The sequence below is a fragment of the Pyxicephalus adspersus genome, chromosome 5, assembly GCF_032062135.1.
Source record: "Pyxicephalus adspersus chromosome 5, UCB_Pads_2.0, whole genome shotgun sequence".
NCBI classification, from domain to species: domain Eukaryota; kingdom Metazoa; phylum Chordata; class Amphibia; order Anura; family Pyxicephalidae; genus Pyxicephalus; species Pyxicephalus adspersus.
Window position 1 is genome coordinate 95847438 of NC_092862.1, and position 15204 is coordinate 95862641.

Sequence of the window (15204 nt, forward strand, 5' to 3'; positions counted from 1 at the left end):
GCTATTGTAATACCTTACATTAGTGTTCAGTATGTGAACCCCCTTACTCTAAAAATGTGCCCAGTTGTAATGGTGGTGAGTATACCCCTTTATTTTGGTGACCATACCTACAATCGTGCTGGCAATAGCGACAGACAGGCAAATATACACAAAGTTGGCAATGCCCACTACTACCCAGGTCTCCTCCTAAATTCCCCATACCTAAAAAAATTCAGGTGATGGTACAAAGCCTGGCCAGTAATGCAGCTAATTACATTCTCTGTCCATTCACTGTTCGTTCCTTTGGCAGAGGAGGACGTCATAGATGCTCAGAGTTCAGGTCCTGTAATGCTGTAACTAAACAACATACCTGACCCATTAACATACCACAATGCAAAATGTTAATGAACATGCAAGGAAAGTGTTGACCAAAAATGATCAGGCTACATTTCCTTTCCTGAACAGGAAATGCATAGGGCCAATAGAAAGTGTGTTGAAATGTGTATGGTTTATAATTTCCTATAATAAAAAGGTTTCATGTTCTGAATTTAAAATGCACATACATAGATTGTGAATGGGCCCATATAACTCAAAATGACTGACAGGTTCACTTTATTTAAACTGTTGGCATTAATAATTGAAACACTTGGTTTCCAGGTGTTTACCTTAGAATAATAACTCACTGTGGCTCAGTGGAATAAAACGATTAGGAAAAAAGCTTTAGTAAGCTTTACTAAACAGAAAAGAAGGTAATTAAATAAATTACCAGTTTTATATTTTACTGTACAAGTAATTGTTAACACAATGCATATTTAATTTAAGCACAATGACAACAGAAAAAAGTTATATGTCACAGTTCTGAATATGCTGTATATCTGTGTACTAGTAGCATAATGGGCAATTTGATGACAAAAACTGATGACAAATTGTTTTGTTCATTAGGATATGAAAACATGTTACTTAAAGCCAATAACCTGATCTTGTCTGAGTTTTAAATTACATTCTAGTTGGCAATTTGTAAGTGTCCTCTAATTCCTCAATGTGAAACTGATCACAGCATCAACTGCTAGGAAGTTGTTTTTATTGACGCCATTCATTTTTAATATCTGTTGTAGTATGCTGTACTAAACATTTTACTTTAAATTAAAACGAATATATCAAATACCAGAATTAGAGTGCATTTATAATGCTTTTTATTGGTATACAAAAAATGTTTAACTGGATTTGGGATTTATTATGTGGACATTTTTTATTTAATTCTATTAAATTAATTTGCATTAAAGCATAATGATCTCTTCCTTTGCCTCTTCAGTTTTGCACAGAATTAAACCAGCCATCGTTGCCTAACATACGCAAGTGGAAAGGAGTCAGAGGATCATGGAAGTGCGTTGTTTCTGAAAAGCCATCATCCGGTCCTAATGAGGTATGTGACATTGCATTGTTTTCCTATTGCTGGTCACATTTTATCTGAGGAAATCTCTGTTTCTACATGTAAGATTGTCTTAATTTGTTTTGGCAGTCATCACACTAGTGCTATTCTCATTACTTTTTTGTCAAACCAAAGTTCTTCAAGTTCTTCCACAGTTTTTCAATATCTTTAAAGCTGAACTAACATAAGTTTGAAGCCCTCAATTTAATTCAGTTTATACATTTATGAGTTTTGATAAAGATATCTTCATCAATCATTTTTTAACTTTGGTATCATTATAGAAGCAAATACCAAATTTCAGGACATTTACCTACTGTAAGCCTGGACAGGGTTGTGTTTGTGATATATTTATTAGAGAACATATAGAATTGTATCTATCCCTAAACATTTGGTACCCAAGCAATATTTGGACAAAATCTCAAATTTTCTACTTTTAGTGTGGGTGTAGTGCTGACCATATCTTGCACGTATGCACAACATACCGCCTAGTGTCTCCTATGCAAGCAGCGTGATATTCATGCTCCCCTATGCCACCTTGTTTCAATTGTCAACATCTCTGGAATAGCACCTTTAGCCTCTGCTGTTGGGTTACCAATGAAAATGCAAATGTGTGCTATAGGTGAAAATTGTCCTGGCACCAAACTCCATTCATACTGACAATTAGGTGTGGGAAAACACTGCACATGTACAAGCTGTGTACACAAATTTAATAACTGCTAGGGGCAAAAGAAAACATTATTTTGGCATAAGAGATATGTTGAAAGTCTCTTCTGCCAAGGAACACTACCCTTTTTTTTTCGTGTATTAATTTCACATGACACATGTACCTACAAAAAAAACCTCACATTAAGGTGTCAGTATATTGAACAATCAATTACTAAATATGGTAGCTGTTTTGTCTGCCAAAAGGTTTGTATCTCTGTCTATCTAGTCCTGAGATAAACACAGACAAAAGACAAAATAAATTAACTCCTCTTGTTGGCTTCTTCTTCTTGTTCTTTGGTCACACATGTGCATGCAGCACATCTGATTTACTGACATGCCTGTGGGTTGCCACACTCTTTCCTAGTTTGAAATCAAATTTACATAAAATTACAAAATACTGATATAAAAATCAGGTACTTGCTGTAGTTGCATTAGAAAATTATTTTAGGTTTGTCAAGAATATAACTGGATTCATCAGTAAGTCTATCTAGAATTTATCTTAAGTGAACCTGTGCCCAGATCATAAACACTAAAGTATTTAAATGTCCCTACAGATAGCCCCAGCTATCTCAGCATTGTAAATAAAGTCTAAGCTGTAAAGCTGCGTACACACCTGCAATCTTTCACGATCCTTTCCAACGAGAAAAGACTGCACGATGCATGAACGATGCTGTACATACAGCACCGTTCATGCTCTATGGAGAGGGGAGGGGGAGAGCGACGGAGCGGCACCCTGCTGCGCGCTCTCCCCTTCCCTTTCATTACGATCGGTCGTCGTCCATCATCCATGGATCCGCCAGGACGGTCGTCGGACGATGGACGACGACCGACTGTACACACGGCAGATTTTCGCCCGATAATTGGCCGATACCGATTATCGGGCGAGAAAAATTTGCCGTGTGTACGCAGCTTAAGAAACCATATTGGCTGATCACCCACAGGCTGAATTCAGTAGTCCTTTAAACTGTCCCTTTAGCTAGAATTGAATTATTAGTAGTGTGACCTGCATGTTGCAGCAGCACTAGCAAGTGCTGAACCTTTCACCAATCTCATAACATGAGGGCCACATGATGAGGGTTAGTTTAAAATTTCATCATTTCATTTATAGTTTAGCCCTCCAACCTTGCCAAGTATTATGAACCATTTATTGAACTTCATTTCTGCTTTTAAAATTTGAGATCAGGCTGTGGGTTATTCTAGAAAAGGACAGACAATGTACATGACAGATTAGTGTAGCATGCTGAGTGTACCCTGCACATCCAGGCTTCTCCTGCAGCTGTTAGAAGTAATAAACTCCCACGTGCCTGCATGATAGTTATATCACCCAGGCCAATCAAGATGGTCAAAGAGTGCAACAAGAGTACAAAAAAGATGGCAGCCTCCTGCAACGGAATGGGGACAGGTGAGTTCAATTACAAAAACTGCGATCAGGCAGATAAAGTTTTTTTATTGCAGGAGGGACATCGAAAGGCTGTTCCAAAGTCTTAAAGACTGTTCCAAAGTCTTTATTGCGATGTTTGAGGGTGGTTGAGAAGGCTTAAAGTGGAACTTTGGCCTTCTTCCATCTTCATACGACACCTGATATCACAGAAGGAGCAGCCAGGCACTTTCGGTGAGGCTCTCCAGAAAGGGGTGGTGCATCAATTTTTTTTACAAAAAAAGGGTGTTGCATGAAAAATAGTAATTTTTACTTTATATAAAAGTATTGTCTAGCTTATATGTAAAGTAAAAATTTTAGGAGTTTAGGTCGGTTTTAACTTGACATTAAAAGAGAGGTCAGGGATGGCTTTTTTTTTTACTTCAGTTTGTTTACTGCCTATTATGAATCATACTGTATATCGTAACTCATATAGGGCTCTTTTTAAAACAGGGAATCTGACATTCCTGCAAACATTTGGTGGTATTCCTTGGAATATTTGAGGGAATATGAGATTTCCTGTTTTATAAATAGAGTCCATAGAGTCTATTGTCTCCACACAGGTGAACTTTAATGTTTCTAAGTCTTTGACCCTTAACATTATTGTCGATTCTGCTGAAGTTGGTTATTCCACGCTCTGTATAGGTTTTCCAATGTGCAATCATGCTGTTGAATATGGGTGATACAGGCATATAGACTTGTTTAATTCTCTTCTACATGCACGGTTCAGAAGTGGCTTGCTATACAACAGGTGCTCTGCCTGGACACCCTATTAAATTTACATGAAGGATATCGGATCTTGGCACTCCTTAGTCTCCCCTTCTACATGATCCTTTTTAGTGTTTTGTCATTTGTCCCAGATTTTTATTGTATCTATACGAGTAAAAATCCAATATGTTATATATATTTGCTATAAGATTTGCATAGCTGTGAAAAAGCTACATGTAGCTTACCCTGGCTTTTAATGTAAATGAAACTTCATAGTAACTGGCATAAAAGAAGTTACACGTAACAACTCTCGTACTTCATTTTGCATATGAACCTCATCAGAATGTTCTGCCACCTGAAGTTCAGGGGTTACCAAGCATTGTATGCTCCTGGCAAGTGCTTTTCTGAGTCACTATTTCTCCAAATTCTCAAGTATTAACTTCCTGAGTTTCACTGACCACAACTGTGCTATTAGCTGCTATGGCATTGTAACTGCTCTCCTCCAGTGCTGGAGGCTGGTTGGTTATGTAAAGTTGTTTTCATACTTTCACACCAGGTGCTTACATGTCAATACTTACTGAGCTAATATAGAACGTGCCATGCTATTGCTTAGGGAATGCTGAAGGTGAGTAGACAGTTGGCTACCCAGAAATAAGTAGGCTTGCACAATACAATTGAAGTATTATAGAAACCAGTAAAGTATTTCATAAGGTACTGCTTACAGTACACTACTAAAATACTCCACAGCTGTAGGATTCCTGTACATACTGTGATTACCGAACAATAAAAGGAGTCTGTTAGGATAGAAATACAGCATATCAATATGGCCGAAGATTGAATCTTTGAGGTTGTCAGAGTCAGTTTGGGTTCAGGGTCTCTCTATACAGTGAAGCAGCATATGGATGATGTTGCACCTTCAAAAAACAAACGAGAAAGAGCAACTCCTTTGTAGGCTTTCTTTAACTTTGGACAGTTTCTACCTCCTTCAGCACTGCAACATAAGAATATGAGCCAATGAATCTATGAAATACAAAGCTTTTACTTGCTAATGAACTGAATAAAACCTGCAAAGGGAGACAAATCCTAGTAATGCTATTTTCAGCAGCCATCATCTATGAGACAAGAAGCAATTTGTGCATTGTTGATGAGTTTGCTGATATAGCAGGAAGTTTGCCTGTCATTAATACCAGTTTAATGGAATCATATTGATCAAACAAGTGTATTGTTTCAGCATTTGGCTCAGGCATATTTTCTTTTAATAATTTACAGGGTGCTTTGTGATCACTCACATAGAGACAAGAATATGTTCAAAGATACTTGACACAAAGGACTTCTAACTTGTAGATAACTGCTGAGAATAGTAGCTAAGTGATATATTGTAAAAAAGAAATGCTATTGTTCCTATAGTGCAGTATGAACCATGTGGGTTGACTTGGGGTCAACAGATTTTTATGTGTTATTATTTAGGTATTAAGTCATTGGAATTGTTTTATATCATGTATTAGGCTACGTACTCACTTGCAAAGGTGATAATCGGCTCAGGGCTGATGTTGGACGAGAATCTGGAGTGTGTACAGCCAGCCATGATCGTTCGTTGCCCATTGTCCATTGATCCGCCAGGATGGTAATGGGCGATGGGCAACGAATGATCGTAATGCAGGTGAAGGGGAGAGAGTGCAGCAGGGTGCGCTCCGTCGTTCTCCCCCTCCCCTCTCCATAGAGCAGAACGGTGCCGTATATACAGCACTTGTTCATGCATCGTGCAGTCGTTAGACAATAGTTAGTTAGACAATTATTGCACGTGTGTATGCACCCTTAGTTTTATGGAGATTCAATACCTAGTTCTTTAATAGTGTCCTTGTATGAACACAAGGGGCTCTCCAAAAAATAGACATTCTTCCAGGGTAATCAAGCAAACATGTAATGGTTCTAGTCCAGGACTAAAAACATTTGTTAAAAATTAGCAAATGACTTTAAGAAATCCATTTTGATGATTGCTTGATCACCATGGATGATAGTTATTAACATTATCAGTAATTTAACATTGCTCTGATTTAGATTATTATAATATTGGTATCTTGTAATTACATTTTTAGGCTATTTTAAGTATTAGACTGAAATAAGAGGTTTCCATATTTTTTCCACAGGGTTTACCATCACATAATAACCAGCAACTCTTCTTTAACAGTGTTAAATCTCCGCTGTTAGAATGTTTTCTCTCCCCTTCAGATAATGTTTGTTTCTCTGATTCTCTATTGCAGAAAGTCTCATACTCTGGATATCTGTGGGACTCATCAGCTGGCATTGAACTGAAAAATGTCAGTTTGCAAGAAAGCCCTCAGACCAATGGCAATGGCAAGCACACATACTTACAACCCTACATTGCACATTTTAAGGTAAAAGAGAACAATCTTGTTGCATATTTTATTACTGATAGGATAACACTTTACTACTCCTACTATTACACTCTAGTGTAAATTCACACCATTGGTTTTCACTAGTTATTTGGCTAATTTGTCCTATATATTTAAATTAAATTGATGATAATTTGTCTTTTTGGAACATTTACTGCATTTATTTGCATTGGGGTTTGTACATACTGGCATTTATTCTCTTTTCTTTTTTGAGATATTTGCAAGTATAGGTGTAGGTAAGACTCCAGCATTATGTAGGCATTCTAGGACCTCTAGGACCACGCTGAGGGGTAGTCTGAAAAGATGGCTACATTGTGAGATGGCAAGCTTTGGCCTTTTCACTGTTGTAGTGTTAAAGGCTGCGTTTGTCTGCGCCTTGGAACTGGCGTCAATGCATTTGAACACATTGGGCTTAACTTACTAAAGTGATGTGCAATTAATAAAATAGTTTATTTGAATTATCTCATTTAAAAAAAAACAATAGTGTGTTTCAACATAACTGCATTTTTAATTGAACATAGCCCATAACTTAGCTTCTTATTTTCGGTAAGGGCTTATGTACATTGATTGCACTTTAAATGCTGTTTTATCATCCAAGCGAATGTGAACATGAACAGTGAATGTCAGAGAAGACTTTAACACTGGAAAAGCCTAATTTGTGATGTTCACACTAATACAGCAATAGACAATGGCTGGGTAAGTGGGTAAAGCTACCTGGTTCATGTTCAGTACTCACTGATTTCTTGGTGTTTTTCAGCAGCTATGGCTTCTTCTCATTGTTTAAATCCAGTGGTACCAGTCATGGGTAGATGTAGTCAACAGTAGGCCCCTGTGCAGAACTGACTTGGGGCCCCCCTACCAAAGTGACTTGGGGCCCCTGTGAGGGTTCCTGTTGGTTTGTGGTCCTTGTGCAGCTGGACACTTTGCACCTCTTTATGTCCTTCCCTGGTACTTTATTAGTATGGTGGTCATTAGGAAGAGTTAAGAGGAACCATAGATCCTGGTTGATAAACATTGCTTCTTTAAGGTATTTAACTATCTTCCATTATCCGTTGTCAGTTATTTATATGGTAGAGAAAAGGAGCATTAATATATCTTTATGAACACATCTGAAACATGAATGATGGGAGATTTTTTAAAGGTTGTGTCGTACTACAATATTTTCTTATTTTGATGAAAATTTAAAAAAAGTAATTACTTTGAGCAAGTTTCCTGTTGTGAAACAACTGCATCCTGTCGATGAGAGGTTGATAAGAATGCTATTACAAATATGTCTTTGTTTATAGCGTTAAATTGATGCATTTGTAAGTTAAATAAACAGAAATCTAGAGTACAGTTTCATTAGAAATATGTGAACTAGTTGAATACAGACATTCTGTTTTTTATTTCTACAGCTTGAAACAGGAAATTGCAAACAATATAAGGCCCTGAGTCTCCATATATTATTATTATTATTATTATTATTAATAAACAGGATTTATATAGCGCCAACATATTATGCAGCACTGTACATTAAATAGGGTATACTAGAGCAGTGTTTATGAACCAGGATTCTGTAGTTCCTCCTGAGCATGCTAGGGGTTCCTAAAGTATTGGCCAATTTGGACCTCTCTGGTCAGTTTAAATGGCACCAAAAATCTTTTTTGGCTTTTTGTAAGGACAACATTCTTCCTAATAGCCAGCAAACTAATATACTGTGAGCAGTGGATTTAGTAACTTTAACAGGGGTTCCCTGAGTTTTAAATGTTATTTTGAGGGTTCCCCAATGTTAATAAAGCTTTGAAAGGCTGCACTAGAGATTATATTGTTTTCTTGGTTGCACTGATATCTGTTAATACAGCAGCTAAATTTTAATCGAGACCTGAAAGTAGTGTAGCTAAAGTGTACGTTAAAGCAAAATTAAAAAGAAAAATCCCTGTGCAGTATATCTTTACAATAAATGCACATTTTTTCATGTTTAGTTCCATTAAGGCACTTTTAAGTACCAAAAATACATTTTGATTTGCCAGAAATGCTCACAGCTGTTAAATTCTATTGTAGAGTGACAATGCACAGAATGTGTATGTGTGCTGTAAACCCCTCCCAGGTTTCCTTCTGGGAACTCTCTTTTTCTTCCTTCAACATAAAAAGTTAATCATTTTGTAGTCTCATAAGAATTAAGAGGGCTGATTACTGTCCTTGTTGTAACACGGGAAGTGTGCACATGAACAGGACTGCTGTGAATTTTGGATATGATCAACAGGTATTTTTTGCATTTAGCAAGCAGGAATAAAACGAGTTTAACAGTATATTTACCAGACCAAAAGGGATAAAATATGAGTTCATTATTAGCAACAAAACTTGCAATAATTTCCTTAAGGATATTGCCCTTTTTCAATCCAATAAACAAATTATCTATGTGCTAATGTTTGCAATAAGTCTGTGTAATATTTACACAATGACACATCTCAGACAATGCATGTAATGTCTGGGCTGTTTTCAGAACATAAATATTCAAGCAGCCCCAGGCACAATGGCCTAAAAGCACACCCCTTTGCCAAGGTAATCTTCTTCAGGGACCTTAATCATGACGGTATATTTGCTGACATTCTTTTGGCCAATGTTACTATATGTGCATTCTAACTTGCCCAGTGCAGGGTTGTCATGTTAGTGCGTATTAATGTGCCTGATTTATGTAAAGTGGTGTAAGGGTATTGTATGTAATGGTATGTTGGTATCATCATTCCGAATAAAAGAACTGACTCTGAAGAAGGGCATCTAGCTACAACAAACTAGACTGCCTATTAATAAAAAAGCATAGATATATTATCACAGTAGTAAGAAAATCTGTGTGTGTGTATTATTGTATTGTAAAAAAATGATTTATATATAATATATATTCTTTAATCTGTCTCATTCCAGTTACTGTAAACATGGTTTCGTAGAGTTAAGAGCTGCCACCGTGTTGTTATTTATAGCTGCTGTACACAGTGATCTGATGTTATTTGTGACACATGTAATCTTTTGATCTTGGTTATGGAGGATGCTGGCATAATGTGAAAATTTTGCATATGTACAGTACACCACTTGTCAACTACAAAATGTAAGCCTTCTGACCTATTAAATCAGTAATGCTTTCTGGCCTTGCATCTACTACTACGATTATTGGGAAATGACAATTAACATAAACCTGTTTTTTACATACAGGTTTACTTAATGTTACCCTAACAGTAATGCACAGTAAACTATGCTAAGCCTGTAAAGGATTATGCCACATTGCCGATCACTGGCTGCCAAAAGTAGCTACAGGTGTGTTGTATATATTCACACCTGGTGCACACTCCTGCAGGCTCCTATGTAACAGGTAGCAGGAGAAAACTAAGTATGTGGTCAGGGTTTAGGCACTTCTGGAACAGCTGGATACCTGCAGCAACTGCAGCCTGGGAGGTTAAAAGACATGGGCTAAAGTAAGTATGCATGATCTTGTTTTACAAGTTGGGCTTAGTTTAGTGTGCTGCACTCAGTGTATATGTTCCGCCACGTATAAACAGGGCAGGTGGGGTGCAAAGGAACATCATGAGTAAGATTCAAGTCATTCTAAGTAAAATTGGGTCTGCCAATTATTTAACTACTCATTGAAATAAAAAAAAGGTCTGCATGGTTTCCTTTTTTGATAGAAGCACAGGGTTTTAATCTATGATTTAGACAACTATAGAGGATATGGGCAATTACGTCAACCTATTGCATTGGCAAAGCGCAGGTTCATTTAAGGAAGCCCTGCTGCAACCGGCCCTACATTGGTGGATGTGTGTCAGACAGATTTTCAGTGAGAAAGCAAAAATGTTGCAAATGCAGACGAGTCAAACAGACTGTATTTTTCCCAGAGGATATTGTGTAAAATAGTGGGGAATAAGTGTCTTTTTTAGTGAACACTACTGAATTTAAAGCGGTGTGTACAAGGTGGCAAAATGTTCTTTTTGATAGTGTCTTCATATATCATATGTGTATAGAGTATGGCTACATTTTTATGGCTGCATAATGAAAGTTGTTGATCTTGGTTGTATATGTAAATAGCAGCCTACATGAATTTGAATGGTGATACATAAACCAATGCAATGTTCAACTCCAACAGCCCCTGTATTATGACCCTACTCTTCGGTAACCACCCAAAAACAGCCGGATGTCACTGAAAAGTGTTGGATGTTTTTTATATTTTTCTTGCAGCGATAGATAATGCCTATTTCAAACCTTAATTATTATTTTGTAGGTTTACCTATGGGAAAACTGATGTTTTCTTAATTATTTTCCTTGCCTTCCTTTGCATCTACTTACTTAATACTATACTAAATACATTCAGGATGTATGAATGAATACAGAACTACATTAATTTGTGTTTTTAACATCTGCCTGGCTTTTAGCTATAAAGCTGAACTCCAGACAAAAATACAATTTACTCTTACAGTAGGTCCACCTTTCCATGCAAGGCTTGTGGCATGGCTGATATGACCATTGACAAGGGCCCATTTGAGCAGCAGAGGAGAGCCCTGCCTGCCACAAGTAGGGAATTGTTTGATAAGTTTTATTCCTGTTCTGTCATCTCATGAATAAAGACCCTGTGCAGTTAGGACCCCCTTCTGCAAAATACTTTTGCCTGGAGTTCATCTTTATTTCTGAATATTCATATCTTTGCATTAGCCTGCTTGTAACTGGTTCTCTTAAACTGTAGAAAACTGTACAAATCTGAAGTTGTCCTAATCTGTTATCATCTGAATTTCTTTTGGGACTGTATCATTCTCTTGCAGTCTGATAAGTAAGATCATTTATTGTGTACCTTTCTTCATTAACCTTTGAATTTTTTCCCTTAAGGTTGGAACAAATGATGTGACCCTGGTAAATATTCATCTGCGCCCTTCCCCAAATGAAGCTGGAAAGCAGCAGAGTGACAGCAACAAACCATCCACCTTTGGACAAACATTGCAGGAGACTTTGAAAGGTATGTAAGGCAGCAATGACCAAGGTACCTGAACACGATCCAGCCTGCCTCACTGCCTCCCATCGTCATTCCAGGAATGCTAGAGAATGTTATTTAATGGCTTTTTTCAATGGTGTACGGGTGATCAATCACTAAGTCACTTAAATGTTTACAAACACTATAAATCTTACATTCGCAGAAATATTTCAAACAGTATTTATGTATAGAATTCACTTTTACATAAAGGTGATCTGAAAGTATATGCAAATTTGTTTCCTGATCCACAATATCTATAATAATCTGAAATCAGATCACAAATTGCTATATGGTGGATTGGAAAGAAGCTATTTAGAGTTTATACCTGTGCCTAACCCATGTGCTTAGTTGTTGCATTTTGACTATCGTAAAACAGAAAAGTAACAACAAAATACAAATGCAGTATGATCTTTTAATGGATTTTATTGCATTATTCTAGAGAGGACAGAATTAAAATTTTAATATAGTCTTGTTTGATACCCTGGTATTTGCTCTCTAATAGGCCCCTTACTTGTCTCTTCTACATTGAGAGCAACAAGAACAGTAAAGCTTTACTAGGTCATTGCATCCAATACAGCCTGCATATATAGCCATTGCATTATGGTGGGTTTCCCTTACCGCACTGCAGGTCACCAAGGATATGTAAACACTCTATGAAGTGCTGGCTGGAAAGTAAAAGCATGTTCTGCATGTTGAATGTTAACGGGTAAAGGTAAAACTACCCCTTTACCTTTTACTTTGGTGAACATTCATGATGTGCCAGATTTGATGCAAGCTACTTCTCTTAGCACCGTTCAAGGACCATCTCCCTTCTGACCAAAGGAATATTAGTTTGTATCCTAAAATGCACCTTAAGTACTGGAATTGTTGAAATTCATGTGAATAAAAGCAAATTTTCTCTTATGTGGCCTTTCTGCATGGTTATTCCAATCCAGAGATTACTAGGAGTTCCTTTTTGGTTGATGGACCTCTCATGTGATGATGACGAGTTTTGTGACCAATGCCACTCGGCATATTCTGTAGCATGACACCAAAGCATTTTTAAGTTTTTGTAGGGGGACATTCAATCTACTGACCATTAATGTAAGATGTATTTTTCCAGTGATTGGTTTTAGCAGAGGTTCCCCAGGAGTTGAAAATTATTTCAGGGGTTCCTCAGGGGTATTAAATTGGTTTAATATTAAAACAAAATCATGGAATTTATGTTAAGGGCACATAGTGGGCCTGATTTATTAAATCTCCCCAAGTCTGGAGAAGATAGACTTTCATCAGTGAAGCTGAGTGATTCAGCAAACCTGGAATATATCTGGCCCAGGATTCAAAACATTTGCTAGCAAATAGAAGAAATCTATCCCAGGTTTGCTGGATCGCCCAGCTTCACCGATGAAAGTGTATTCTCTCCAGCCTCAAAGAGCTTTATTAAATCAGCCCCATTTACCCATTAACAGATTAGAATAAATATGAATAATCTGTGATGAGGCAAAAGCTAACAGTTCAGAAGTATGAGTTTTTAATGATGTGATCACACATTTTTTTGTTGCACACTTGCTGCTATCCTTCAAAAAAAAAATGTTGCCAGATCTGTTGACAGTACCAATATCGCCCCCCAGTGGTGACCCTATAGGATTTGCAATTGTATGCTATTGTCAGTAATAGCAGTAGAGTAGTACAGTACTTTAGTATGTTATCAAACTGTATTTCAATTATTTAGTTTGTAATCTCTAAATCTTGTTTTGTGATGCTTTACAAAGTGAGCCTAAATACAAATTTGTTTTCTACAAAGGGGAGTTATATTTTATAATTAATAACCTATTAGAGATCAGCAATACTATTAGCTACTATTTTTTTTAGGGAAAGCCAATTTCTAATGATTGGTATTTCAATATATTTATGCCACAGATTGCTGGTCTTTATAAATAATTTCTGAATTCTTTGTTAAAATAACATGTGTGTGTGTTCTATATTTTCAGCTGAAAAGGATGTAATCATTTTAGGAGGATTCAGCCAACCTGCAGATAGCAGTAACTTTGATTCTTTGAGAAAAGAAAAGTTCCATAACTTGCTGCCTGCAAACACATTTACAAATATAAGCACAAAGACTCCTCAGGGGAACAAGTCCCTGGACAATATCTGGATCAGCAAGAGCTTGAAGAAAGTGTTCACAGGTTAGGCCTTTGTGTACTGTGTGTATGTACTGTGTATATAAGTATATTTGTCATACCTGTGTAGGTGTCAGGCATTAAAAAATACACTGTAGAGGGATTGTAGATATATAGGGAGCTCAACATGAACACTAAAATATTATGAATCCTTTTTAGTTAAATCTACTATTGTAAAATTCTTGATGATCGTTCAGGTGTATTGCAACAAAAAATCTGGTATTGGTTATAGCCCTTCGCTATGTGATCTCAGATACGAGAAATGTAGTGCAGTGTGCAAGCACATATGGCTTTTAAAACAGATATTCTGCCTAATTTTCTTCTATGCATTATTTGTATTCATATATCAATCTCATTGATACTAGAGTTTGTCTTGTCTAATATTGTGATTAATTGGACTTTTATTTGAATTGCCTGGGGTTGGATTTGATTTATTCAAATGTATGTCAAAGCAAGCCCTAGCTCTAAATGTATCCATTATTATCTATCATTATGTAAGGATAAATACAGGCTTCTCGCTAAAACACAGAAGATCATTCTAAAATCTGTGAACCCAAAAAAATTCTGGGACATCCAGGACAGGGTTGTGCTCCCCTTAAATCAAGTAAAAATGATATTTTGTACTGCAAGAAAATGACTTATGGCTCACTTTTCTCTCCCAACAGGTTATTCATTAGTGGTGAGAGAGGGCCTCACAAACCCTTGGATTCCAGACAACTGGTCATGGGGAGGTGTAGCTTCGGAGCACTGCCCTATACTAGCGGAATTTTACATGGAGAAAGACTGCAGCAAAAAGGAGCTGGCTTCAAAAGCCAATGGCGTCACTGTGGAGCGCAACGAGGCAAACTCAAAACATGAAAGATGAAGAATCAATAAAGCACTTTTATCTCACCAGGAGATTTAGGACGGGATATTTCTCCAATATTCAGACTGTGAACAGGACTTCTATGCTTTCCATATCTGAGATAATAATGTTTGATTTCAAGTGCCCACCACCTTTCATGTTAACACCGGATATTTTAGAATATCAGTCTGTGCTAGATAAACCATTGCTTTTTATGATCTCTCAGCTTTCCGTGGATGTTTATAACCCATAAAAAAGAGACTGCAACCAGAAGAGAAGGAAACTTAAACTTTCTGTGAAACGTTTTATTTTTAACTGAATCTTGGTATCTGATGCAATAACATAACATAAGACTGTCAACCGGAGACCATTAACACTGTCAGTTTTTTTGTTCTCAACTAAATTAATGAAATGACCTGCAGATTGCATGCTTTTATACAGTACGCATTGAGAACATTTTCAACTTTTTACTATGCACTTTTAACCCCTCTAAGCTACTGAAAGCCAAATGGCTTTAAAATGTGATCAGACTATGCTTAAAATAAATGACTCCCAAATATAA

General features: G+C 36.9%; 1 protein-coding gene across 1 annotated transcript in view; it reads left to right on the forward strand.

The window, feature by feature from the left end:
* Positions 1–15204, forward strand: part of EEPD1 (endonuclease/exonuclease/phosphatase family domain containing 1) — a 70862-nt gene extending 55658 nt beyond the window's left edge. Inside the window, exons 3-7 of the mRNA XM_072412184.1 lie at positions 1292–1402; positions 6500–6634; positions 11498–11624; positions 13610–13804; positions 14464–15204. Coding sequence (XP_072268285.1) covers positions 1292–1402; positions 6500–6634; positions 11498–11624; positions 13610–13804; positions 14464–14663 — 768 coding nt within the window. The 3' untranslated portion in view covers positions 14664–15204. The remainder of the gene's footprint in view (positions 1–1291; positions 1403–6499; positions 6635–11497; positions 11625–13609; positions 13805–14463) is intronic.